This window comes from Geotrypetes seraphini, chromosome 15, assembly GCF_902459505.1.
Source record: "Geotrypetes seraphini chromosome 15, aGeoSer1.1, whole genome shotgun sequence".
Lineage (NCBI taxonomy): Eukaryota > Metazoa > Chordata > Amphibia > Gymnophiona > Dermophiidae > Geotrypetes > Geotrypetes seraphini.
Window position 1 is genome coordinate 62,688,002 of NC_047098.1, and position 24,776 is coordinate 62,712,777.

At 43.7% G+C, this 24,776-nt stretch overlaps 1 protein-coding gene across 2 annotated transcripts; it reads left to right on the forward strand.

Moving 5' to 3' along the window:
• The first annotated feature begins 1,973 nt into the window (after window positions 1-1,973).
• Window positions 1,974-24,228, forward strand: LOC117349405 (tricarboxylate transport protein, mitochondrial-like). 2 transcript variants are annotated; one of them, XR_004537155.1, is made up of 10 exons: window positions 1,974-2,149; window positions 8,192-8,299; window positions 9,305-9,404; window positions 13,564-13,702; window positions 18,385-18,469; window positions 19,031-19,135; window positions 20,722-20,837; window positions 23,203-23,276; window positions 23,366-23,556; window positions 23,637-24,228. XR_004537155.1 is itself a non-coding variant. In XM_033922842.1 (9 exons), exons 1-9 carry the CDS (start codon window positions 2,002-2,004, stop codon window positions 23,478-23,480), a joined length of 990 nt encoding a protein of 329 aa, XP_033778733.1. In that variant the 5' UTR covers window positions 1,974-2,001; the 3' UTR covers window positions 23,481-24,228. The 2 variants fall into 2 exon arrangements, 1 of the variants encoding a protein (XP_033778733.1); XM_033922842.1 differs by having other exon boundaries at window positions 23,366-24,228.
• The last annotated feature ends 548 nt before the right edge of the window (window positions 24,229-24,776 follow it).

Below are 24,776 nucleotides of genomic sequence, written 5' to 3' on the forward strand. Positions count from 1 at the left end.
CTAATCATAAGCCAACATGGCTTCTGCAAGGGGAGATCGTGCCTAACGAACTTACTGCACTTCTTCGAAGGAATTAACAAGCGGATGGACAAAGGGGACCCCATAGACATCATATATTTAGATTTCCAAAAAGCCTTTGACAAGGTACCCCATGAACGCCTACTTTGGAAACTGAAGAACCATGGGGTGGAAGGAGACGTACATAGATGGACCAGAAATTGGTTGGCGGGTAGGAAGCAGAGGGTAGGAGTAAAGGGCCACTACTCGGACTGGAGGAGGGTCACGAGTGGTGTTCCGCATGGGTCGGTGCTTGGTCCGCTGCTATTCAATATATTTATAAATGATATAGAAACAGGGACGAAGTGCGAAATAATAAAATTTGCAGATGACACCAAACTATTTAGTGGTGCTCGGACTAAAGAGGACTGCGAGGAATTACAAAGGGACCTGAACAAACTAGGGGAGTGGGCGACGAGATGGCAGATGAAGTTCAATGTAGAGAAATGTAAAGCATTGCATGTAGGAAGCAGAAACCCGAGTACAGCTATACGATGGGAGGGATGTTATTGAGAGAGAGTACCCAGGAAAGGGACTTGGGGGTAACAGTGGACAAGATAATGAAGCCGTCAGCACAGTGCGCAGCGGCCGCTAAGAGAGCGAATAGAATGCTAGGTATAATCAAGAAAGGTATTACAACCAGAACGAAAGAAGTTATCCTGCCGTTGTGTCGGGCGATGGTGCGTCTGCATCTGGAGTACTGCGTCCAATATTGGTCGCTGTATCTTAAGAAGGATATGGCGATACTCGAGAGGGTTCAGAGAAGAGCGACACATCTGATAAAGGGTATGGAAAACCTTTCATACACTGAGAGACTGGAGAAACTGGGGCTCTTTTCCCTGGAGAAGAGGAGAATTAGAGGGGACATGATAGAGACTTATAAGATCATGAAGGGCATAGAGAAAGCAGAGAGGGACAGATTCTTCAAACTTTCGAAAACCACAAGAACGAGAGGGCCTTCGGAAAAAGTTGGAAGGGGACATTCAAAATGAATGCTAGGAAGTTCTTCTTTACCCAACGTGTGGTGGACACCTGGAATGCGCTTCCAGAGGGCGTAATAGGGCAGAGTACGGTACTGGGGTTCAAGAAAGGATTGGACAATTTCCTGATGGAGAAAGGGGATAGAGGGATATAGATAGAGGATTACCGCACAGGTCCTGGACCTGTTGGGCCGCTGTGTGAGCGGACTGCTGGGCACGATGGACCTCTGGTCTGACCCAGCAGAGGCACTTCATATGTTCTTATGATTATATTCATGCTTATTTTTGTTCATTTTACTATTCTTTTATATAATATTTCATGTCAAGCTTTACCTGTCTTGGGCGAATGTCTTTATACCTAAATCCCAGTAAATAAAATAAAATACATATTTGTAAGGAAGAAAAGTAGGGCTGCTCTTGCACAAGATCTAGGATGACCTTTAATGTCAACATTAATTCAGTGCACCTATAAATATGCAGTCCAAAAATGTATCCTCTGAACGAATCAACCAATTGTCCGATTTGACTTGCACTGTAACCCAGTGGCAATCTGTTCCTTTCTTGGACATTTCCTCGCCCACTTTAACCTGCCAGCCCTGAGTCCCATCACCATAAATCAGCAGCACCATCATCACACAACTCTCCTTATCCCAATCAGCCAATCCGAGGCTCGCCCTATACGTCGCTACAGCCAATCGGAGAACGGGGTAAGCAGCAATTCCCCCTCGCGCGTCTCGATTCCTTTGTTTTCGTCTGGGCGTAGAACTCCGCCCAATTAGAGGCTGGCGCAGACTGCGGGGCCAATCAGATAAAAGACTTCTGAACAGTAGCGGGCCGGTGAGCCAATCGGAAGAGAGAGGCGGGGCGGAGGGCGGTCGCTGGAGTCGGTGGCCGCTCGTGAGCACTTCTGTTTGAATTCACGGTGATCGCTGCTGTACCCGGGGGTTGGGGGGTGGGGGTGGGGATGATGTCGTCCCTGCTGCGCCCTTTCTGCGTGACCGAGGGACCTTGCGAGCTGGCTCGGGCGGGGCCGTCTTCTAGGACCTTGGCGGCAGCCGCCGCCCCCGGTGGCGGGGCCAAGCCCACCCACCCTGGGAAAGCCATCCTGGCTGGTAAGGAAAGGAAGGGATGGTCCTCAGTGGGGTTGGTTAGGGGTTCACCCCCCTCCCCCCAATTCCGATCTAGGTCTGGCTGTGCATGAATCCGTCGTTCTGGCTTGTTGCAACTGGGTCCACCAGACCTGCTCTGGCATCTTCTGCGGGTGTCTTGTTTAGTGATGAATTAAAAAAAAAAAAAGTCGAGCCTTAGCATCTCAATGATGGCACTGAAACGTGACAGTTTGCACCGACTGATTAAAAAAAGAACTCAAACCTGAGATCATGCTAAAGGAGAACATAAGGAGGAGTATTGTGCATTAGGTATAGTAAGACAGGAGATGCAAGCAGAGATCAGGGAACTATGATAAAGTTGGCTTGCACTTGGTATATATTGCTTATATTATGGCATAGCTCGCAAAGAAGTTCTTGTGCATAATGCACATATACTGTAAAAGCTCTGAGTCTTTCCTTAAAAGTCAGATTTGCTTCTTATGGTATGCACAAACAGTAGAGAGGTTTCTTAGCATGCCTTAACCATTGAATAAATCAATTAAAACGAGTAGCATAATTCTATTTTTTTAACGTGAGAAAATCGCTAAAACACCAAAAATCCCAACTAGAGATTTTGCTTTGTTCAGTGAATAACCAGATTAGGTGGCCTTACTTGGAACAATCACGAGTTTTTTAATCCACTAAAGTCAAAGGAATATCCAAGGTCTATTAGTGGCTCAGCATATTCACCTGCAGCAGAAATGTTCTGCTCTCTTTAGTTGATATTTAATCCTCTTTAGAGGAATAGTTAAAAGCCAAACATATTTGCAAATGTTTTAGTTAGTGATTTATGTAAGTGATACATGGTGTGATGGTATTTTGCTTTTATCCTTTTTAGTTGGGTCCCTAGCAATGTTTTATTCTTTTCCTGATGAAGGAGTTTTAAAATATGTATAAATCCTAGGTTTGAGTGAGCTGCCATAGTTAGTGTTTCCATGAGTTTACTCACTATGGATGTGAGACTCACCGGTCTGTAATTCTCAGCCTCTGTCCTGCAGCCCTTTTTGTGGAGTGGGATTACATTGGCTGTTTTCCAGTCCAAGGGGACTTTTCCCGCCTTCAAGGAAAGATTGAAGATCACAGACAATGGCTCTGCCAGGACATCACACAGCTCTCTAAACACCCTGGGGTGTAGATTGTCCGGTCCCAGGTCCGTCGAGGCTGATGCAGCCATTCAGAAAGCGTGTCGGGCCCAGGCAGCAGTGCAGAAAGCACGCTCTTGCCAGCCCATACACTGTTGGACCACCGGGCCTAAGGGTGCAGGGGGTGTTTTGGAAGGTACTGCGGGGCGGGGGGGTGTTTTGGAAGGAAGGATGGGTGGGGGTGTTTTAAACGGAAGGATCGGCGGGCAGGCTGTGTTTTTAAACGATGGGCGGTGTTTTAAAAAGATACCAGGAGTGGGGGGAGGGGGGAGTCATCTTTGCTCCATAAGACGCACCCACTTTCCCTCCCTTTTGGGTGGTGGAAAAGTGTGTCTTATGGAGTGAAAAATTCGCGGTTCCTGCACTCGCAGTTTCATATAATCGCGATTTTTTCTGGGAAGGGGGAAAATAAAAAAAAACAGTCTTAATGTAAAAAAAATCCATCTTTTTTTCCTCCCTGCCGCCTTCCCATCCTTACCTGGTGGTCTAGAGGGCTTTCGGGGCAGGAGCGATCTTCCTACGCTCCTGCCCCGTGCAGATTGCCATGATGAAATGGCTGCTGGGAGTTCCCATAGTCTCTCGAGACTACGTTGGGAACTCCCTACAGCCATTTTCTGATGGCGATCTGCACGGGGCAGGAGCGTAGGAAGATCGCTCTTGCCCTGAAAGCCCTCTAGACCACCAGATAAGGCCAGGAAGGCGGCAGGGAGGTGGGGGTGGGTCAGAGCTGGATAATGGCGGTTTTTCGGCATTCGCGGTCCGGCTCTGCCCGTATCCCCCGCGAATGACGAGGGAGAAGTATATGTTCTTTTATAATCATCTCTATCATTTTGCCTGGTGCCAATATCAGGCTCATTTGTCTATAATTTCAAGTTTATTAAAAATTTGGTATACACCCAAATCAAACTTCTTGGCCGTTTACAATACATTAAAAGGGCATAACATAAATATTATTAATAGTACAGGATTAGTAAAAAACAAAAAAATTACCAATAGAGAAATTATCAAGATAAAAACAAACAATACCAGCAAATTAGTATCAAGACAAACAAAATTACTAAAAACAAACTGGGACAAAAGGAAATAAGGTAGAACTACATAATCGATAGGAAAGACCATCAAAGGAGAATCACAATAGGGAGGGGGGATCATCTCTAGAACTCTTTTTAAAATCGATTTTGCGTTGGCCACTCTCCAATTTCCCAGAATGCTGGATTTTAAAGATAAATTACAAGGGGGTGCTGAAAAGTTTTCAACCCAACCAAGAGGGAGAATGACGTGGAGCCATGACATTTACAAGTTATTCTACATATTCACCCCTAAGTTGAACGCACTTGGCACATCGTGTCTGAAATTTCTGCAACCCTTCCAAAAATGCTCTGATGTCTGGTCACTGAAATACTGCTCTGCTGCTGCAGTTGGCTCCGAACCACTCGAAAATCCCTTTCAAACGCTTTGTAAGATTTGGAAACAGAAAATAGTGAGATGGAGCAAGATCTGGTGAGTAAGGTGGATGGTCTATGTGCTGAAACCCCAACTGCATCAAAACAGCCATCATTTTGACAGCCTTGTCTTGCATTGTCTTGTCTGCAGCTTCCTCTCCTTTTTTCTTTCAATGCCTCCTTTAATCAGCACAGCAAATTACAGTATCATAGTAACATAGTAGATGACGGCAGATAAAGACCCGAATGGTCCATCCAGTCTGCCCAACCTGATTCAATTTAAATTTTTTTTTTTCTTCTTCTTTCGCCAGTAATATTCTGTATTAACTGTTTGGCCCATTGGAAGATAGTCATTACAACACCTTCCTGATTACAAAACACAATAGCTATGACCTTTCTTGCTGACTTTTGGGTCTTTGAATATCCTTGGCCTTGGAGAACCTGAGTGCTGCCATTGCATGGACTGTTGTTTGTCTCAGGATCATAGTGGTAAATCATGTTTCAACACCCATAACTAGTCATTCCAAAAGGTTAGCACCAGCTCGCTGATAATGCTGCAAAATCAACTTGGAAAGGTCCACTTGATGCTGTTTCTCATCAGCATTCAAACATTTGGGCACCCACTTGGCTGACAGCTTCTGCATAGCCAGCTGCTAGTGGATTATACACCCAACACCATTTCCTGGATATCTGTAGTGTCTCAGTAATTGGTTAGCTGATATTCACTGATTCGCCAAAATCAAGTCATGGACATAGTCAACTATTTCAGGGGTTGACACCATACAAGGCCTCCCAGACCTTGCTGCAACTTCGGTCACAAAATCTCCATACTGTGGCCCAGATTCTATAAACGGCTTTCTAATTGTAGGCAGCGGTAGGCTTCCTACCGCTTTCTAACCAGCCAATCGGGACGCATATTTTGGCCGCCTACATTGGAGGCGCCTCCAGGAGCCTAGGGAGGTTCGCAAACCTGCCTAAGCTCGCCTAAGGCTAGGCATAGGTGTGGTTTGGCCCAGAAGTAGCCTTAGGCAGACCTAGGCGGTCGTACCCGTCTTCCTAGGCCAGCGGGAGACGTGCACAGTATAGGCTTCTGAGTCTGGACATCCTATGCAGAATCCGGGCCTAAATGCCCACCACTCCTTCATTGGGGAGCATGATGGACATTTGTTACTCACAGTTTGGATCATACATTCATGGATTTCCTTAAGAATTTTCTTCTGCAGGAATAGGAACTTCATGATAGTTTGGAATTCCACACTTTTCATTGACATGGTGCAATCAACAATCTGAAACAAAAACATAGCATTATGATTCAGCAAATTGACACTAGCTACAGTGGCAAAATAACGCTCAGAATTTAGAAAGTTGGTTGGGCTGAGAACTTTTTAGCACTCTCAGACTAACAATAGCTCTACAAGTTCATTTTTCAATTCTATCAGCACTCTGGAATGTATACCATCTGGTCCAAGTGATTTGGTAGTGTTCTATTAACCCCTATTACACCTTCCAGTGTTACAGAGATAGTTTGTTTCTCTGCATCATCAGCATTGAATACAATTTCTGGCATCGATATCTTTCTCAGTGAAGACTGAAGCAAGGAATTTATTGCACGGACGTCGGCATGATGATGTCATGCAATGCGTGATGTCATCACATTGATGTCCGCACATGACATCGACCCTGCGCATGCCGCAACCCTGAAGCCGTCACTTTGGCGGGGGGATCCTGGAGGAGGGTAGGTGCAGGGAGAAGAGGAGAGATGCCGGCGAAGAGGAGGGTTGTCGGTGCCGGCTGACTGCCTAAGGGACGTGCCTCTCGCCGTGAGAGACACCTCCTATAAGCAGTCAGCCAACGCCAGCACCTCTCTTCCTTACCAGGGTCTCGTCAGGGCACACCTGGGATCTGCTGCGGCACACAGTTTGCGATGTCATAGGGCATCGAAGGAGACATACCCAGATACTTCCACTAAGGGGCAGCAGTGCTCAATCAATCCACTAGACAACAGCAAAATTGCTGGGGCCAGCAGTGTGACTAGCTCATTTCCCTTTATAGTTAAAGAAAAGGCAGCCCCAATTGCAGCCAAGAGAAGGAAGTGGAGACTTCTGTCCATGCTGGTTCCAGTCACAAAATGGCTGCCAGGACCTCCCGCAGGAAATCTCAGCTGCCGTTGCAACAGAGCAGCGGGATGGGGCAGGAATGAGCAAAGTTCATTCCTGCCCCCGAAGACTCCACTCACCTTGAGGTGCTGATGCTGTAGCTTTAACTACTCTCCCCTGAAGAAATCTTTGTGCTGCTGTACCTTGAAGTAATATATACAGGAAACCCAGCTATCGTTTTTAATTAATGATATAATTGCCATTATGTTTTCTTGCAGTATAAGCCTTTTGAAACAATTTTACTGTTCATTCTTGCTTATATTCAGAACACTGCAGAAATGATGCCAGTAAAATGAGTTTCCTAACTGTACTGTGTTTCCTCAAAAATAAGACAGTGTTTTATATTAATTTTGGGTCCAGAAAATGCACTAGGGGTTATTTATGGGGATGTATTATTTTTTTCATATACAACAATCATCTCCTCCTCTCCTCCACCCCAATTCTTCCTCTTTCCTTTCTCTCCCCCCCCCCATGTGCAGTATCTTTCCTCCCCTACCACCCATCCCCTTGTGCAGCATCTTTCTATCCCTCACTCCCTCCCATCCCCCTGTGCAGGAGAACCCCACTGACATACCTCTACTCCGAGGCCTCCAAAAACAACAGCAACGGCAGCTGTTTCTGGAGGACTCAGAGCGGAGGTCTAAATTGACAAGTTCAATTTTTTATTTTTATTTTTTTTGCGAATCGGGTAGCACTAGTGTCAGGGATGGAGTTGGGAAGAGTTGAAGACAGTTGGGGGAGGGGCTTTGGGGGTTGATCTTAACTAAAGGTTTATTTTTGGGGTAGGGCTTATATTAGAAGCCTCGCTAAAAAAAATCATGCTAGGTCTTATTTTCAGGAAAACAGGTTAGTATTAACGTAAATACTGGACGTGACAGTTTTTTTTGTCTGCATGATTGTTGCTACTGCTTTATATTTAATGGCCTGAACTGAAGATAGTTCTCTTGCTCAGTATATATTTGCATTTGCATCCCAAGACAGCAAGAAAGAAAATGTCCTTTTCTTTGTTTTTATAGTCTTGACAATTAAAAGACCCCGTTCAGCCAGGGCAGTTTACTAGTGTTTTCAAAAATTTTACAGTTCAGTGAATGTGAATTGATCCTCCTGGTTTTATGGAACACTCAGGAGGCTCATTTTCAAAGCACTTAGGCACTTTGTGTGTCTAAATGCTTTGAGCCCCATAGGCTCTTCCTGTTGATGGGTTTAATAAATTATTCTGCATCTAAAAATATCATATTAAATAATGGTTCACCTTGTTCTGTCCAGGTGGCATTGCCGGAGGCATCGAAATCTGTATCACCTTTCCTACAGAATATGTAAAAACACAGTTGCAATTAGATGAAAAAGCGAACCCTCCTAGATACAGGAGCATCGGTAAGATAAAGAGTACTGAATTAGCATGTACCTTGAGTTCATATACAGTCATTTTTATTTATCAGTTTTGCAAAATTTGGCACATCTGAAATGTACTTGGAAGATTTTAGGGTAATACCTTTTTCTCCTTTAGCGAACAAGCGAAGCAAAACTTGCATTTATTTCTATTATTATCTTCGTGTTCGAGGCTTGTGCAGATGAGGACAGAACTTGCAGGGATGGGACAGGGAGGGAAATAGATCCTGCGGGGATGGGAACAAATTTGACCCTGTATTATTCTCTACGAATACACAAGAGCTAGGGAGAAGACAGACTTCCTGGGCAGCAGTGGCTGTATTCCCTCCTTCCCGTTCTTGTTTCTGCCAGCAGCTGACTTACTAGGGCAGAATTCTGGCTTGGGAGCCATTGGATTAGCACAGCTGAGAGGGTTCTTCCTAAAACATTGAGGCCCTAGGCATGTGCCTAGTTTGCCTATGCCTAAATCCTACCCTGCTTGTGCTATGACCTGCTCAGGGAGAGAGTGGAGCAGTGTGCCTTTCACAAGTGCTATAATGCATGGTAAAATTTGTGTCTATTACTTCTTATTTCTAAAGTGCTACAAGACATACACAGTACTATATAGAGAAACAGTAGTCCCTGCTCTGTGGCACTTTAGGGCTCCTTTTCCGTAGGTGCGCTAGCATTTTTAGCGTGCGCGAACCCTGCGCTACACGGAAAATACTAACGCCAGCTCTATGGCGTCTGGCTGCACCTTCATAAAAGGAGCCCTTAGTCTAGTCAGGACACAGAATGGGAATTTGAATTGTAGGATATATCTGTGGGTATTAAAATAAATTGTTTTTATGCTGTGGAAAATGAGGAAGCTAATAAAAAATAATGGAACACCCGAGGTAGCAAACGCATCTCTAAAGAATTAAGAAAGCTGGTCTTTACACAATTTGCAATGCGCTGACTCGATCTGATTTTAAAACAGTTGCTCAGAAAGCCCTGGGACTTGCCTTGCAGGTCACTGTGTGCGCTTGACTGTCCAGGATCATGGCGTGAAGGGTTTATATCGGGGTCTCAGTTCTCTACTCTATGGCTCTATACCCAAGTCTGCCGTAAGGTAAGGTGATCTCTCTGTTAAGTGCTGTAGAAAATGTAAAAGCATACACTTCAAAGGCTGTCTGGCTTGATAGCCTGGAACACAGGTTTCTTTGTGGCCATGGCTTATGTCAAGGCTACCCAAGTCCGGTCCTTGAGATCTACTGGCAGGCCAGGTTTTCAGGATATCCACAATGAACATGCTTGAGAGAGATTTGCATACCAAGAAGGCAGCGCAGGCAAATCTCTCTCATGCCTGAAAACCTGGCCTGCCAGTAATCTCGAGGACCAGCCTTGGGCAGCCCTGGATTTCTCTTAGGTGGGTAAATGAGCAACACTGTAGTAACCAGAAAATATTGGCAGTGACTTTCAAAAGTTTTTATAAAATGCAGATATGAGAAGAGGGAATTTGAACTGTGATCTTTAAGTTTCTACTCCCTTAGAATTGCAATTGTCTTGACTTTTTCCAATACCTGTTTATTTAATTTCAAATATTTTCTTCCAAAAGATCCTTATGAGGGACAAAGTGTACCTGTTACCTGCTCCAGACTTCCCTTTTTTTTCCCCCACATCCACTATTTCTGCTAGAGAATGACACGGTGACAAAATTCATCACCGTTCCCGTCCCCGCGGATAACCGCGGGAAACCATCTTCATGTCATTCTTTAACCCTTTCAGGACCAAGGGACATATTTGTCCCATAACTTTAAAATCCTATAAATTTTGATTGGGATAGTCTACAGTTCTAAATTTGATATGTACGGATTCCATATGATACTGCCTTTATGTAAACAAACTGGTTCCGACATTCATTCATTAGCGTCGTTGCCAGATTGACGAGAAGATTCACTTGCCACACTGTCCATAAGCCAGAAGTGTGATTTTTTTAAATAAAAATAATGATATTTCACAAAAAAAATCAATTTTTTGGCATCTGCAAGCCCTTTTTACCATAAAAATGTCATCAAAACCACAAAAATTGGCCTACGATCCTTATGGTCCTGAAAGGGTTAAGGAGAGAGGGAAGAATCAGAATATGAATGGCCAAATCCAAAGGGCACTACTCCATTCTCATCCTCCTTGATCTGCCTGCAGCATTTGACACTGTACATCACCACTTACTCATTAACACGCTGACCTTGCGTGTGTGCTGCTGCCAGAAGGATTCTGGGCTGTATAAAGAGAGGTGTAGTCAGTAGAAGGAAGAAGGTGTTGATGCTCCTGTACAGGTCATTGGTGAGGCCCCACTTGGAGTATTGTGTTCAGTTTTGGAGACCGTATCTGGCGAAAGACGTAAGAAGACTTGAGGCGGTCCAGAGGAGGGTGACGAAAATGATAGGAGGCTTGCGCCAGAAGACGTATGAGGAGAGACTGGAAGCCCTGAATATGTATACCCTAGAGGAAAGGAGAGACAGGGGAGATATGATTCAGATGTTCAAATACTTAAAGGGTATTAACGTAGAACAAAATCTTTTCCAGAGAAAGGAAAATGGTAAAACCAGAGGACATAATTTGAGGTTGAGGGGTGGTAGATTCAGGGGCAATGTTAGGAAATTCTACTTTACGGAGAGGGTGGTGGATGCCTGGAATGCGCTCCCGAGAGAGGTGGTGGAGAGTAAAACTGTGACTGAGTTCAAAGAAGCGTGGGATGAACACAGAAGATTTAGAATCAGAAAATAATATTAAATATTGAACTAGGCCAGTTACTGGGCAGACTTGTACGGTCTGTGTCTGTGCATGGCCGTTTGGAGGAGGATGGGCAGGGGAGGGCTTCAATGGCTGGGAGGGTGTAGATGGGCTGGAGTAAGTCTTAACAGAGATTTCGGCAGTTGGAACCCAAGCACAGTACCGGGTAAAGCTTTGGATTCTCGCCCAGAAATAGCTAAGAAAAAAAAAAAAAAATTTAAATTGAATCAGGTTGGGCAGACTGGATGGACCATTCGGGCCTTTATCTGCCGTCATCTACTATGTTACTATGTGTGTATACAGTGTTTCCCCGGTCGGCGGTTCGCGGTCCTGGTCATTCGAGGTATTTTCCGACCACGAACTGCCGACATGGAGAGGACAGCTGGAGAGGCAGGAGAGAGCAGCCGGAGCGCCGGCGAGTGGAGGAAATCACTCGCTGTATGCTCCAAGTGCCTTTTCCTGTACTAAAGTCGGGCCTCACCAATCAGAAGCCAAAATGTAACTTCCCCCTCCCTTCCCCCCTCACCTTCCTACTTACCAAACCCTCCTTCCTTCCATTGGAGTTCCTTTCTTTGTTTTTAATTCCTGTAAACCGTGTCGAGCTCCACTTCTGTGGAGATGACGCGGTATATAAACTTAAGGCTTAGTTTAGTTTAGTTTAGTTTAGAAGCTGTTTTGCAGGAAGAGGTGGTCGGAGCATACAGCGAGTGATTTCCTTCACTCTCCGGCTGCTCTCTCCTACCACTGCAGCTGTACTCTCCTGCCTGGTCATTCGCGGTCAAAAAATCCGCAAATGACCGGGACCACGAACCGTGAATGACCAGGCACTGTATTGTGTTTTCAAACTTAAATACCCTTGACATTATCTAATGTTGAAAGTAAGCAACTATTTCTGATGACATATTGTTCTCAAATGTCTTACAGTGTTTAAAACATTTCTTTAAATCTACTAGGTTGTGGTGTTTGAGGAAATGCCCAAATGTTACTGTGTACGTGATATATTTGTGAAGTTTTGTGTTTATTGGTGCCATCATTTAGATTTTAGAGCAATACAGTGGTACCTCAGAATCCAAACTTAATCCGTTCCAGAACCCCGTTCGAGTTCCAAAACGTTCGAGTTCCCTTTGAAAATAATAGAAACTGGATTAATCCTTACCTTGGTCCCACAAACTCAGATTTTCAAATAAATTTAACAGTAAACAGCAAGATCAGGCACCCCAACCGGCAGAGACAGCAAGATCGAGCCCCCGCCGGCATAGGCAGCAAGATCGGCAACTGCAAGTGGTGCTCAGCCCAAAGCTTCCCTCTGACGCATACCGCCCAGGCAGAAACAGGAAGCTACGTCAGAGGGGAAGCTTTGGGCCGAGCAACGCTTGCAGTTCCTGTACGTTCAGGTTCAAAAGCAGTGTTCGTATTCCGGGGGAAAATTTAATTTAAAAAATAGTTTGGAGAAACTTTAACCAGGACTACGGCAGAACGAGACTTAGGAGTAATCATCAGTGCTGACATGAAAGCAGCCACTCAAGTGGAGAAGGCTTCATCTAAAGCACGGCAGATGATAGGTTGTATCAAGAGAAGCTTCGTCAACAGGAAGCCTGAAGTCATAATGCCATTGTACAGAGCCATGGTGAGACCTCATCTGGAATACTGTGTGCAATTCTGGAGGCCACATTACCGTAAGGATGTGCTCAGAATTGAATCAGTTCAGCGGATGGCCACCAGGATGGTCTCGGGGCTAAAGGGTCTCCCGTACGAAGAAAGACTGAGCAAATTGCAGCTCTACACTCTCGAAGAGTGTAGGGAGAGGGGAGACATGATTGAGACATTTAAATACATCACAGGATGGGTCGAGGTGGAAGATGATGTCTTTCTTCTCAAGGGACCCTCGACCACAAGAGGACATCCGCTCAAACTCAGGGGAGGGAAGTTTCATGGAGATGCCAGGAAGTACTTCTTCACGGAGAGAGTGATTGAGCATTGGAACAAGCTTCCAGTGCAGGTGGTCGAGGCACGCAGCATCCCAGACTTCAAGAACAAATGGGATACCTATGTGGGATCCCTACGAGGGTCATGCCAAAGGATAGGGTCACTAGGGTATGGACTTGAATGAGCAGGTCAGTAGAGTGACAGTATAATTACAATTATACTTTAGGGGGTCAGTAGACTTAAGAGGGTGGGTAAATAGTGTGGGCAGACTTGATGGGCTGTAGCCCTTATCTGCCGTCATCTTTCTATGTTTCTATGTTTCAAGTTCTGGGGCGTTCAGATTCCGAGATACCACTGTAATTTGTTTTAGGAGTAGATTAGAGGTTAGAGCCCTGGGCTGACAACCAGGAAGCCTGGTTGAGATGTCACTGCTCTTCCTTATGGTCTTTGCCTCAGGTACAGACTTAGATTGTTAGACTTCCAGGAGCAGAGAACATACCCACTGAACCTGAATGCAACTCCTCTTGAACTACTGAAAAATGTACGAGCTAAATCCTTGTTTTCTGCAGGTTTGGAATGTTCGAGTTCTTAAGTAATTATGCAAGGAGTCCAAGTGGAAAACTGGATAGCAGAGCAAGTTTGCTTTGCGGGCTTGGCGCTGGTGTGGCAGAGGCTGTGCTGGTGGTCTGTCCAATGGAAACAATCAAGGTAAATAAGCAGTCGCTTTACTGGTATTCTTGGTATCCATCTTGGCGTTTTCACATACTGCCATGTGGAGGGAATGTGTGTTTCTCCACTCAGGTCTTCCCATTCCATAGGTCACCAAGGTCTGAAGATGCTGCAGTGGTAGTATTCACAGCCCCTGGGAGGTGGGATAGAAAAAACCAAAAAAACTCTGTGGAGTGACGATGTTCCCAAATGGACTTTATTTGAAAGTATCAAAGTTCCAAAGGTCCACTGAAATCATCCACATAAAATAATTCCATCCACATAAAAGTAAAACATCCACATAAGAGCCTTAAAGGACCTAGTCCGCTAGGGATACAGGACCCAACACGGTCCACGTTTCGACAAAAAGTCTTCTTCAGGGGTCCTATAAATAATGAGGGGTACATTAAGAATGCATGTAAGTTATGAATAGTAGTGGTGATAAAATGTGAAACTGTGAATGATATCTGACATGCAAAGAGTATGAAAGATATGTGATAAAGGACACAGTGATGTAAATGGCACTAATAAAAATGAGTTGGTGAAAAAGGTGATAAATATCATAAAAAGGTGAAAACAGAAAATATTTTGATCTATGCAAAATGCAGAGTGAAATGAAAAACTTAATTGTATTATAAAAATGGTGGACGTGCGAAGACCATGCTAAACAAATGATCACTGAATACTTGTGTTTAAACAAGCTAGAAAGACACAAAGGTGGGATAGAAATCATTGCAGAGCTGGCATCTCAGGGTTAGATTTAGGGCAATGTTGGTAGTCCTGGAAGGAGCTCTACATGGCCCTTTGCGGAGGATCTTTGCCACAGTGACAAGGGCAAATTTATTGGGAGGGAGTATTAAGAGGCAAAAAAAAAAATTCCCAAGTGGTTGCAATTGAAGGCTTTTGGCCCCAGATCCCAGACTTGGTTCTATGAATGTAAGAGCTCAAAAAACCAGGAGGAGCTGATCCCCAAAATATCTCAGTGCTGGAAAATGTCCTTGTGATGGTTCATTTTGACCTCTTTATGGAACTTACAAAACTGAACTGTTCCTCATTCTGCCAGTTGTCTAGCACACCTTAGTAAAAGGAGCCCTAAGACTTAAAAAATTTAGTTTCATTTCAGACAGGGCTGCATGACTAAAAAGAGCAGCTTCTTGTAAAATAAAAAAAATAAATTTCTTGAGGGAACAGTTTTCCTTTAATAATTCTTTCCAACATAATGAAATGTACTACTGCTATGTATTACTTCAATAGCACTACCAGATGCATGCAGCTCTATACATTAAACATGCAAGAGACAGTCCCTGCTCAAGAGAGCTTACAATCTAATTACGGCAGACAAAAGGGTGAATCTAAACCTTTGTCCCCGCTCTTGAGACATTTTGCACTCGCCGTACACCTTCTTTCGCAGTTACTGCTCCCCTTATCTGGAACATTTTACCCCCTTCTATTAGGGAGGAATCAAGCTTAGAGAAATTCAAAGGAGCGCTGATGTTGGTTTTCTTTCTTGATTTAGTACAAGCAGCCTGAACGAAACCCCCTCCCCCTTCCTTCTGTTTTATCCTTTTTCGTTCTCTTTTCTAGATCTTATTGTAGTTCACCCCTCTCCCTTTTGTATCTCGTTTGTCTGTTCTGTCTTTGTAATAAATTGTTGGGGGTTTTTTTTGCTGACATGATTTTATCATATTTTGTACAATTGCCTATCTATCAAATTATCATTAAACTTGAAACTTGAGGGTAGGAGACTATAGAGGGAATGACAGATATGGGTGAAGACCAAAAACTTTGCAGAATATAAGAACGCTTGGGATAACACGGAGGATCATTATATAGAAAAAGATTAGAATTCAATTAAAGCAAAACTTAAATGGCCTCCTAACTGGTGTGAGGTTTGAAGGCAGCTTCAGAGTTTTAGGAAATATGGCCAATGCTGGGTCTCATAAATGGTCAAACCAGGTCAGGATCAAGGTTGGAATTGGCTTCAACAGCAACTCCAGTAGTTGGGAAGTACACACTTCTACAGTCTGTGCCAGAAAGATGCTGGGCTGTATAAAGAGAGGCGTAGCCAGTAGAAGGAAGAAGGTGTTGATGCTCCTGTACAGGTCATTGGTGAGGCCCCACTTGGAGTATTGTGTTCAGTTTTGGAGACCGTATCTAACGAAAGGCGTAAGAAGACTTGAGGCGGTCCAGAGGAGGGCGACGAAAATGATAGGAGGCTTGCGCCAGAAGACGTATGAGGAGAGACTGGAAGCCCTGAATATGTATACCCTAGAGGAAAGGAGAGACAGGGGAGATATGATTCAGACGTTCAAATACTTGAAGGGTATTAACGTAGAACAAAATCTTTTCCAGAGAAAGGAAAATGGTAAAACCAGAGGACATAATTTGAGGTTGAGGGGTGGTAGACTCAAGAGCAATGCAAGGAAATTCTTCTTCACAGAGAGGGTGGTGGATGCTTGGAATGGTGGAGATGAAAACGGTGACGGAGTTCAAAAAAGCGTGGGATGAACACAGAGGATCTAGAATCAGAAAATAATAGTAAATATTGAAGAACTAAGGTCAGTACTGGGCAGACTTGCTTTTCAAAAAATTCATCCAAATATCTTAACCCCTCCTCTTTTACCTCCAGAAGATTCACCTACCTTCAGATAACCTTCCCCCAAATGACCCACCTTAACACCTTCCAATTAAACAAATACCATCAATAGATTGTAACCTACCCTCTCTAACTGCATTCCATATGTATTTTTCATACAGTTCTTCACTGTCAGTTTAATTTCCATCCTATAAGTTCACATAGAATTTTTCTTTTTTCAACCATCTTTATTTTCTCTTCTTTATTAATTTCCAGGTACTTTAGTTAGATTGTGAGCCTTCGGGACAGTAAGGGAATTTTTTAAGTACCTTCTTACTTCTCATTTATAATCTTAATGTATACTTTCTTCAAACCGCTTAGAACCTAACGGATGTAGCGGTATATAAGAAATAAATTACATTACATTACTTGCACGGTCTATGTCTGTATATGGCTGTTTGGTTGTTGATGGTTGTTGTTCAATGGCTGGGATGGTGTAGATGGGTTGAAGTGAGCTTTGATGGAGACTTCGGCAGTTGGAGCCCAAGCACAGAACCGGGTCGAGCTTTGGATTCTTGCCCAGAAATAGCTAAGAAGAAAAAAAATTTAAATTGAATCAGGTTGGGCAGACTCCCTCTAAGGAGTTGCTGGGTGCATGCATTTGGAAGTTGAGTCAGGTATTTTTGTGAGTGACCATGAAACGATCAAGTAAAATGTTTTAGCAATTGCTCACATGCTCTGCTTAGAGGGAATATAGCTGCACACTCTTAAAACCTGTGACCTTGGGCTCATGGTTAAATTGCACACTCAGATTTCCAAGATAGATTTGACAATCTAATGTTAAAATATTATCCCGCTTGGTTTTATTCTCGTGTTCTTTTCAGACTAATGAATGTTTACTGTTCCGTTTTATCTCTCTCTGTTTGTTGTCTTTCCCTTCCAGCTCTCTCTCGAGCCTGGAAAGAATTTCATAAACCATGCTCTACATACTTTCCCCGCTTGTTTACAAGAGCAAGTCGTGCTTAAGTTCCCCTTTGATAAAGAGCAACTGCCAGCCAGTTTTGAAGATGGCGCCTGTCTGATAAACTATGTAATAAATCTTGTTATAACAGAAGCTGTTGCAAGCTCACAGGATAGGTATCAATTACCTGTAGTTGGCTCTAACTTCCAGGATCTTGTGCCAAATTCTCTTTCCTTCCAACACCTGTCTTGTCGGCACCATGAAGGGAAGGCAAAGGGGAAATGTGAAGCAAGTATCTGAAAGTTGGGGTCAGTCTTACAGCTAAATCTTGCAGGCTTACTTAACTATGAGGACTACTAATCATTTTTAAAAATAAAAATACCAACTAAATGTTCTTTTTTTTTTTTTTCAAAAAGAATCATTTTTATTTTTCAAAATAAATATACAAATACAGTAAAACCTTGGATTGCAAGTAACTTGGTTTGCAAGTGTTTTGCAAGACAAGCAAAACATTTGATTAAATTTTAACTTGATAATCAAGCAATGTCTTTCAATACAAGTACATACAGTATACACGCGTCACGTCATCGCAACTGAGCCGATGGTTCTTCTCTCTCCGACGCTGCAGGGGGGTAGTGCCTGTTCTAAACGAGCGAGGACTTGCCATAGGGCTACGTATGGTATTTTGTATTAAAGTTTTTGGGTTGTGGAATGAATCATCTGAGTTTCCATTATTTCCTAAGGGGAAATTTGCTTTGATATACGAGTGCTTTGAATTACAAGCATGCTTCTGGAACAAATTATGCTCGCAAACCAAGGTTTTACTGTATACAAAAGATAACTCAAATATGAAAAAGCCTAGTTGTACATATCACAGTTAATAAGCAGGGACATATTATAAGCCAATACAACCAGTGTCTCATGTCAACTAAATCCAGCAGGGCCAAATCCAGCTGACATTATATGTGCGAAACACGGAAGAGAATTCCCAATGAGCATCACAAATGACTTAATTAAATGATAAAAAGTGACTCTCTATATATATTTTAGGGATATTACAAATGTTCATTAATGTCAAATTTCCGAAGAACTTTTTTCCAGCATAATTTTTTTTTAAAAAAAACCTTGTGTTAATTTAATCTGTAGGTGAAGTTTATTCATGATCAGTGCGCTTCTGTTCCAAAATACCGAGGGTTCTTTCATGGTGTTCGTGAGATTGTGCGAGAACAAGGTACAGTACAGTGCAATGGATCTCTATTGTACATTTCTTACAGCTGCCTTTTCTATCTAGAAGGCAATCTTCAAAGCCGAGCCTGTGGATAACAGAAGTGCTGTACTCAAAAAAGAAGGACTGGCTATAAAAGCCCATCCTGTAAAAGCACATGCGTTACACAAATACACCAGGGATCCTCTGCAGACCTTAATTAGTTTTGAAAGTAAGATCAGGAAGCCAGGGGGAATCCGGATGATGGTGGGGAGAAGGGGAAAACATGCTGGCCTTCGGGGAACCTCCTAAAGCTGCGGAGCTGAGGGTTCCCACAGCGCTTGCACCTATGCAGGACTTCCTGACCGACACCACCCCCCTCCCCTGTGAGCTCTGACAGCAGGAGCGGCAGTGGACAGCCAGCAAACGGCAGCGCTTAGGACAGGCTTTTCGCTACCAGAGTGCTGCTGCTCCTGCTTTCGGAGGCCCGATGTCAGAGGGGAGGGAGGGGGTGTCGGTCAGGAAGTGCTCATCCTTTACTTATTTATTTTTCAAGTTTTAGTAGTTGATCATGTTCTTTGCTCACAGGTCTGCGTGGAACATATCAAGGAGTGACTGCGACTGTTCTCAAGCAAGGCTCTAATCAGGCTATCCGTTTCTTTGTGATGACCTCACTTCGAAATTGGTATAAAGGTAAGATCTGCCTTTCTATGGATACAGTTATTACAGGTATTTCTTTCCTATGATCATGTACATGAATATCATATATTCAGCTTGAAGGGCTCAAAATCTCGCTTGCAGGGTTCATTCTAGGACCCTAGGCACAAGAACCACATTATGGACTGATGCAAGAATCTAATTCCACCAAATTCAAATCTAACCTTAAAACCTTTATTTTTAAAGATGTGTACGAAGTCTAGACTATTTTACTAAGGGAGGCTAACCGATTAGCGTGCACTAAAAGCTAACGCATCCATAGACTAACATGTTTAGTGCACGCTAATCGGTTAGCCTCCCTTAGTAAAAGAGGGCCTTTGATCCTGATCCAAATTATTCAACATCTCCCTTTGTTTATTCCTTCCCTTTTAATTTTTACATTTTTTTGCTATGTAATCCTACCCGTTTCCCTTTTGTATCCTGTGAGGTTTTTTTTTCTTAAGTTCTGTGTAATATTTTAATCGTGTATGTCTTTCCTCCCTATTTTTATTTAACTTTTAGTATTGTACGATGCGAACCACTTAGGAATGTTAAGTGGTATATCAAGCTTTAATAAACGTGAAACTTAAGAAGAGTTCTACTTTAGACTTTCTAAACTGGATTTTCTTTTCAAGTTTCAAGTTTTTATTAGGATTTTATATACCGCCTATCAAGGTTATCTAAGCGGTTTTACAATCAGGTACTCAAGCGTTTTCCCTATCTGTTCCGGTGGGCTCACAATCTATCTATCTATCTATCTATCTATCTATCAATCTATCTATCTGGGGCAATGGGGGATTAAGTGACTTGCCCAGGGTCACAAGGAGCAGCGTGGGATTTGAACCCACAACCCCAGGGTGCGGAGGAACAATGAAATTTGAAGGATCTTGTGCAACGGTTCCCAAACCTACTCTGGTTTTTCAGAATAGCCACATAGCCATACACAGAAGAGGCCGAGCCTGCAAATCTCATGCATATTCTTTGTGGTTATCCTGAAAAACCGGTTCATAGTCAGTGGCGCGCAAGACACCAGCACGCCGACAATCCAGCACTGACAATTCAGCGCAAGAAAGAAGCGCGCTGCCAAAAGCCGCTGAAAAACTTATTTTTAAAGAGCAACGATGGGGGTGTGTGGGGGGGAACCTACTTTAATGCATAGTGTTCGCGCTGCCATTGGGGGGGGGTGCAACCCCCTACATTGTAGAGAAAACAGAACTTTTTCCGATTTTTTTTCAGGAAAAGTTCCGTTTTCTCTATAATGTGAGGGGTTGCACCCCCCAACGGCAGCGCGAACACTATGAGTTAAAGTGGGGGGAGTTCCCCCCACACTCCCCGTCAGAGCTCTTTATAAATAATGTTTTTTAGCGGCGCGCTTCTTTCTTGCGCTGAATTGTCGGCGCGCTGGTGTCTGGCGCGTGATTATCCCGTCACTGAAAAACCTACCTGGTCGCTAGGACAAGTTTTGCATCTACTGATCCAGTGGATGCATCACCCTCATTGAATTTCAACATTTTGGAAATGCCTAGTCATATCAAACAAGATGCAAGTGTTTGGGATTTTGGTTTTGTCTTGTCTTTAATTAGGTGATGATCCACAGCGGGAGATAAATCCGTTTGTTACAGCTGCATTTGGTGCCACAGCTGGTGCAGCCAGTGTCTTTGGCAACACACCGTTAGATGTCATCAAAACCAGAATGCAGGTAAAGGAAAATTCTGTTACATAAACATAGGAGTAGAGAATGACACGGTGACCCACAGGAACGGTGTAGGAACAAAGCTTTGGGAAAAAGCTTTGATCCCATGGGGAACCCCACCCACGATCAGTTTCCCAGTTACCCACCATTCCTAACCCCTCACAGACCCAGCCACCCCTCCCTCGTGGGTCTGGCAGCTCCAGTCCCCCCCCCTCCTTGTTCGCTGGTCCAGCAGCTCCAGTCCCCCCTCCCTCCTCACTCGCGGGTCTGGTGGCTCCAGTCCCCTCTTCTCGCTCTCGGGTCCAGTGGCTCCAGCCCCCCCCCCCCCTTCATCGCTCGCGGGTCTGGCAGCTCCAGCTCCCCTCCTTGCTCATGGGTTTGGCAGGTCCAGCTGGTTTCCCTCCTTTCCTGCTGCTGGAAATACCTTGGAAAGAGTGAGCTGATCCCTACACAGGCCTGTTCAGCGTTGCTCATGGCCTTCCCTCTACCGGGCCCCTCCTTATGAGGGGCAAGGCAAGAAGTTGCATCATAAGGAGGAGCCTGGCAAAGGGAAGACCGCGAGCAGCATGAACAGACCTGTGTAGAGATTGGCTTGCTCTTCTGCAAGGTATTTCCAGCAGCAAGGAGGAAGGGAGGCAAGTTGGACCTGCCAGATCCATGACGGGGGGGTGGGGGCTGGAGCCATTGGCCCAAACAAGAGAGGGAGTGAATGCAAGGCAAAGCAGATGCTGGGGCAGGAGGGAAGGGCACGGGGGGTGGGGGGGAGCTGGAGAGAAGGGCACAGTAGGAGGCTGGAGATGAAGGGAAGGGGGAGAGAGGTGCTTGACCTATGGAGGGGAGGGCTGGAACTGAAGGGAGAGAGCCATAGGACCTGCAGGAGTGGGAGCTAGAGGGAAGGAGAAGTGCTGCACCTGTGGAAGGAGGGGACTACTGGAGGAAAGGGGGAGAGGTGCTATACCTGTTGGGGGAGAGGCTGAAAGGAAGAAAAGAATGAAGGAAGAGGGAATGAAATATTGAACAAGCAGCAGAGAGAGGGAGAGACACAGAGAGATATCAGAAATAGAGGGGAAATAATGAGCATGGAGAGAATAAGGACAGGGACATAAAAGGGAGATGCTGAATGGGAATGATACATGGACAGTGAGGGGCAATGCCAGACATGGGAGGGGGTATATGGACACAGAGGGAAAGTGCTAGATGTGGGAGAGAATAGGAACACAAGGCAGATGAGTAATTCAGGATGTAGAGTAGTGATGATAAATACAGGGAGATAGACACAAGGGGGACACTAGACAGGGAAGTATAGGGGACATAGAGAAGGGACAACCCTAGGTGGTGAAGATGTTACAGTCTTGCTTATCCTCAAAGAAAAACAAAGTTCATTATCTATTCTAACTATGTTCTCAAGCTAATGTAAATGTAATTTTTGCTGCGTTTTCTAGCAGTTTCTCTTGATGGTAACTGCTCTGAACTGCAAGGGTCTGCGGGATACAAAAATAAGGTTATTACTGATAGCAGGTGTTCTCTGAGGACAAGTGACTTAAATCCTTACAACCCTCTCATCTCTCCAAGAAGTTGCATCCCCATAGTAGTAATAGACTGAAGAAGTCCCACAACGAGCAAGAACATAACAAACTTTATTCTTCTATACCGACACAATCAGACGATTCTGGGCGGTTTACACTGAAGAGAGCTGGACAATCAGCGAAGTACAAAATGCAAATAGCAGGGTGCAACTTATTTCCTAAAAATAGTCAAAGTAGAATTATTGTTCTTGATATATTTCTATTTAGGAAATGAATTGATCAAACAGTATAGTCTTAATTTCTTTCCGAAATGCGCCGTAGAACAGTCTGGTTCCACTGATGTAATTACCCAACCAGGACTGCTTGAAACATAAAAGTCCTATCCAGAAAAGAGTTGTATCTACAACCAGTCATTTTTGGATAGGCAAATAAATTACAATTTCTGGTGATCCTTGTAGTGCTGTATAGCACGAAATGAGACAAAAGATAGGTAGGGGCCAATCCCCAAACCAACTTAAAGCAAATGCAAGAGAATTTAAATATTACTCGTGCCTCCACCAGTGCAACAGTCTATAGTAGGGGCTAACATGATCACTTTTCTTCAGCCCAAATCTCAGAACAAGCAAGCATGCATAGGCTTCTAGAAAGTTACTGGAGTACTGCTTTCCCTGCCAGGCTCCATCAATGATGTTGCCCATCGGGGAGGATTTAAGTTATCCTGTACTTGGGAGAACACCTGCTACAGGTAACTTCTTTTTTTTTTAGTTTTGATAGTTTTAATTCAGACCAGCCCCTCTTCCCCCCCCCCCTCCCAATCCAAAAATAATCTTTGTTCTCTATTCCAGGGTCTGGAGGCTCATAAATATAAAAGTACCCTGGATTGTGCCATCCAGATCTTTAAGCATGAGGGACCACTAGCGTAAGTAATGATAAATTATTGTAGTTTGTTTGATGATGTGCTGCTTGCACTTTTCACATCTTTTTTTTATCTTATTACATGTTCAATAGGTTTTACAAAGGAACAGTTCCACGCCTGGGCAGAGTATGCTTAGATGTTGCAATTGTCTTTGTTATCTATGAAGAAGTGGTAAAAGTCCTCAACCGAATATGGGAAACTGTCTAAAACATCTTTGACCTTGAAAATGAGCTAGCTGTGCCTTACAAGGAAGGAAAGAAAGATTGCCCGATTATTTTATTAGGTGTCTAAAACATCTTTGACCTTGAAAATGAGCTAGCTGTGCCTTACAAGGAAGGAAAGATTGCCCGATTATTTTATTAGGTGTTTAAAACCAAAAACGGCCCCAGTTTGGCATTATTGTTAAGTGGAAAAACTGTGTGAATCATTGTCTGTAAATGTCACTGTCGTTACAACTCAATTGTTTCACTTGATAAATCAAGACTTATGTACTCCTAAAACCTACTAATTTGAGTAATGTAACAATTGCTCATCTCCTGCATACCTCTCTTTGTCCCAGGATGTTTTTCTGCTCCTTTTTGGGTCTTCTAGTAGAGTTTCACTACTTCTGACCCTGTGACACCAGGAGCCTTCATTTCCAACTAGCTGGATTTTTTTTTTTAATTATTTTTATTTTTTCCATGTAATGAAACTTTGAAAGAATTATACAAAGTGGTTGAGAAATATTTGTCTGTGTATCGGAGGGGCAAAATAACTGAGAATTAAATGGAAAGGGTTGAAACCTGGACGTTGGGGAAAAAATTGGCCCCAAAATAAGCCCCTCCCTCCCCACCCCTCCCAAAAAAGCTCCGTGATTTTCTATGGAAGAAGAATTGCAGCTTTTGTGGCATACACATTTTCTTACAGTAAGGCTTGTGCATTCCTAGAGCTGAAGGAGAAGTGAGCCTTACAGAAATAGATTATTCATCGGGGGCTCTCATCAGAGACTCCCTTAACGCCTTCAAATACACAGCGTGTGGAAGTGTGAAAGTAAATGTCCAGACTCCGTCTCCATTGAACTTAGACAAGCATTCCAACAAGTAGAAGGAGTAAGCAAGAACTGACCAGTTTTCAAAGGAAAGGAAGTAACAGGATTGCAAAACCAGAGAAAGACTTTATTAAAAAGGGTCAAATCGGCAAACTAGGAAAAACAAGAGGTAAATGGATAAATATAGTGGACAATGAGTATTGCTTCAGGAAACTTATTGTTATCAAATCTAGAGCTTAACCAAAGGATGTGAGATTGATAGTTGCAGCCTAGGAAAGCGATTTAAAGGAGAGTTAGTTTGCAACAATTGTCATCTTTGCTTTTTGCTGTTGGTGCTCGTAACTGGCCCATTTGGAGACATCACCCCTGGGTGATACATAGCAATTAGAGAATTTGCTTATTCAATTACATTTCCCTCTGTAATTACTCTATCCCCTCCCTTGCCTGTCCATCCAAACACTACATAGAAGTCCATG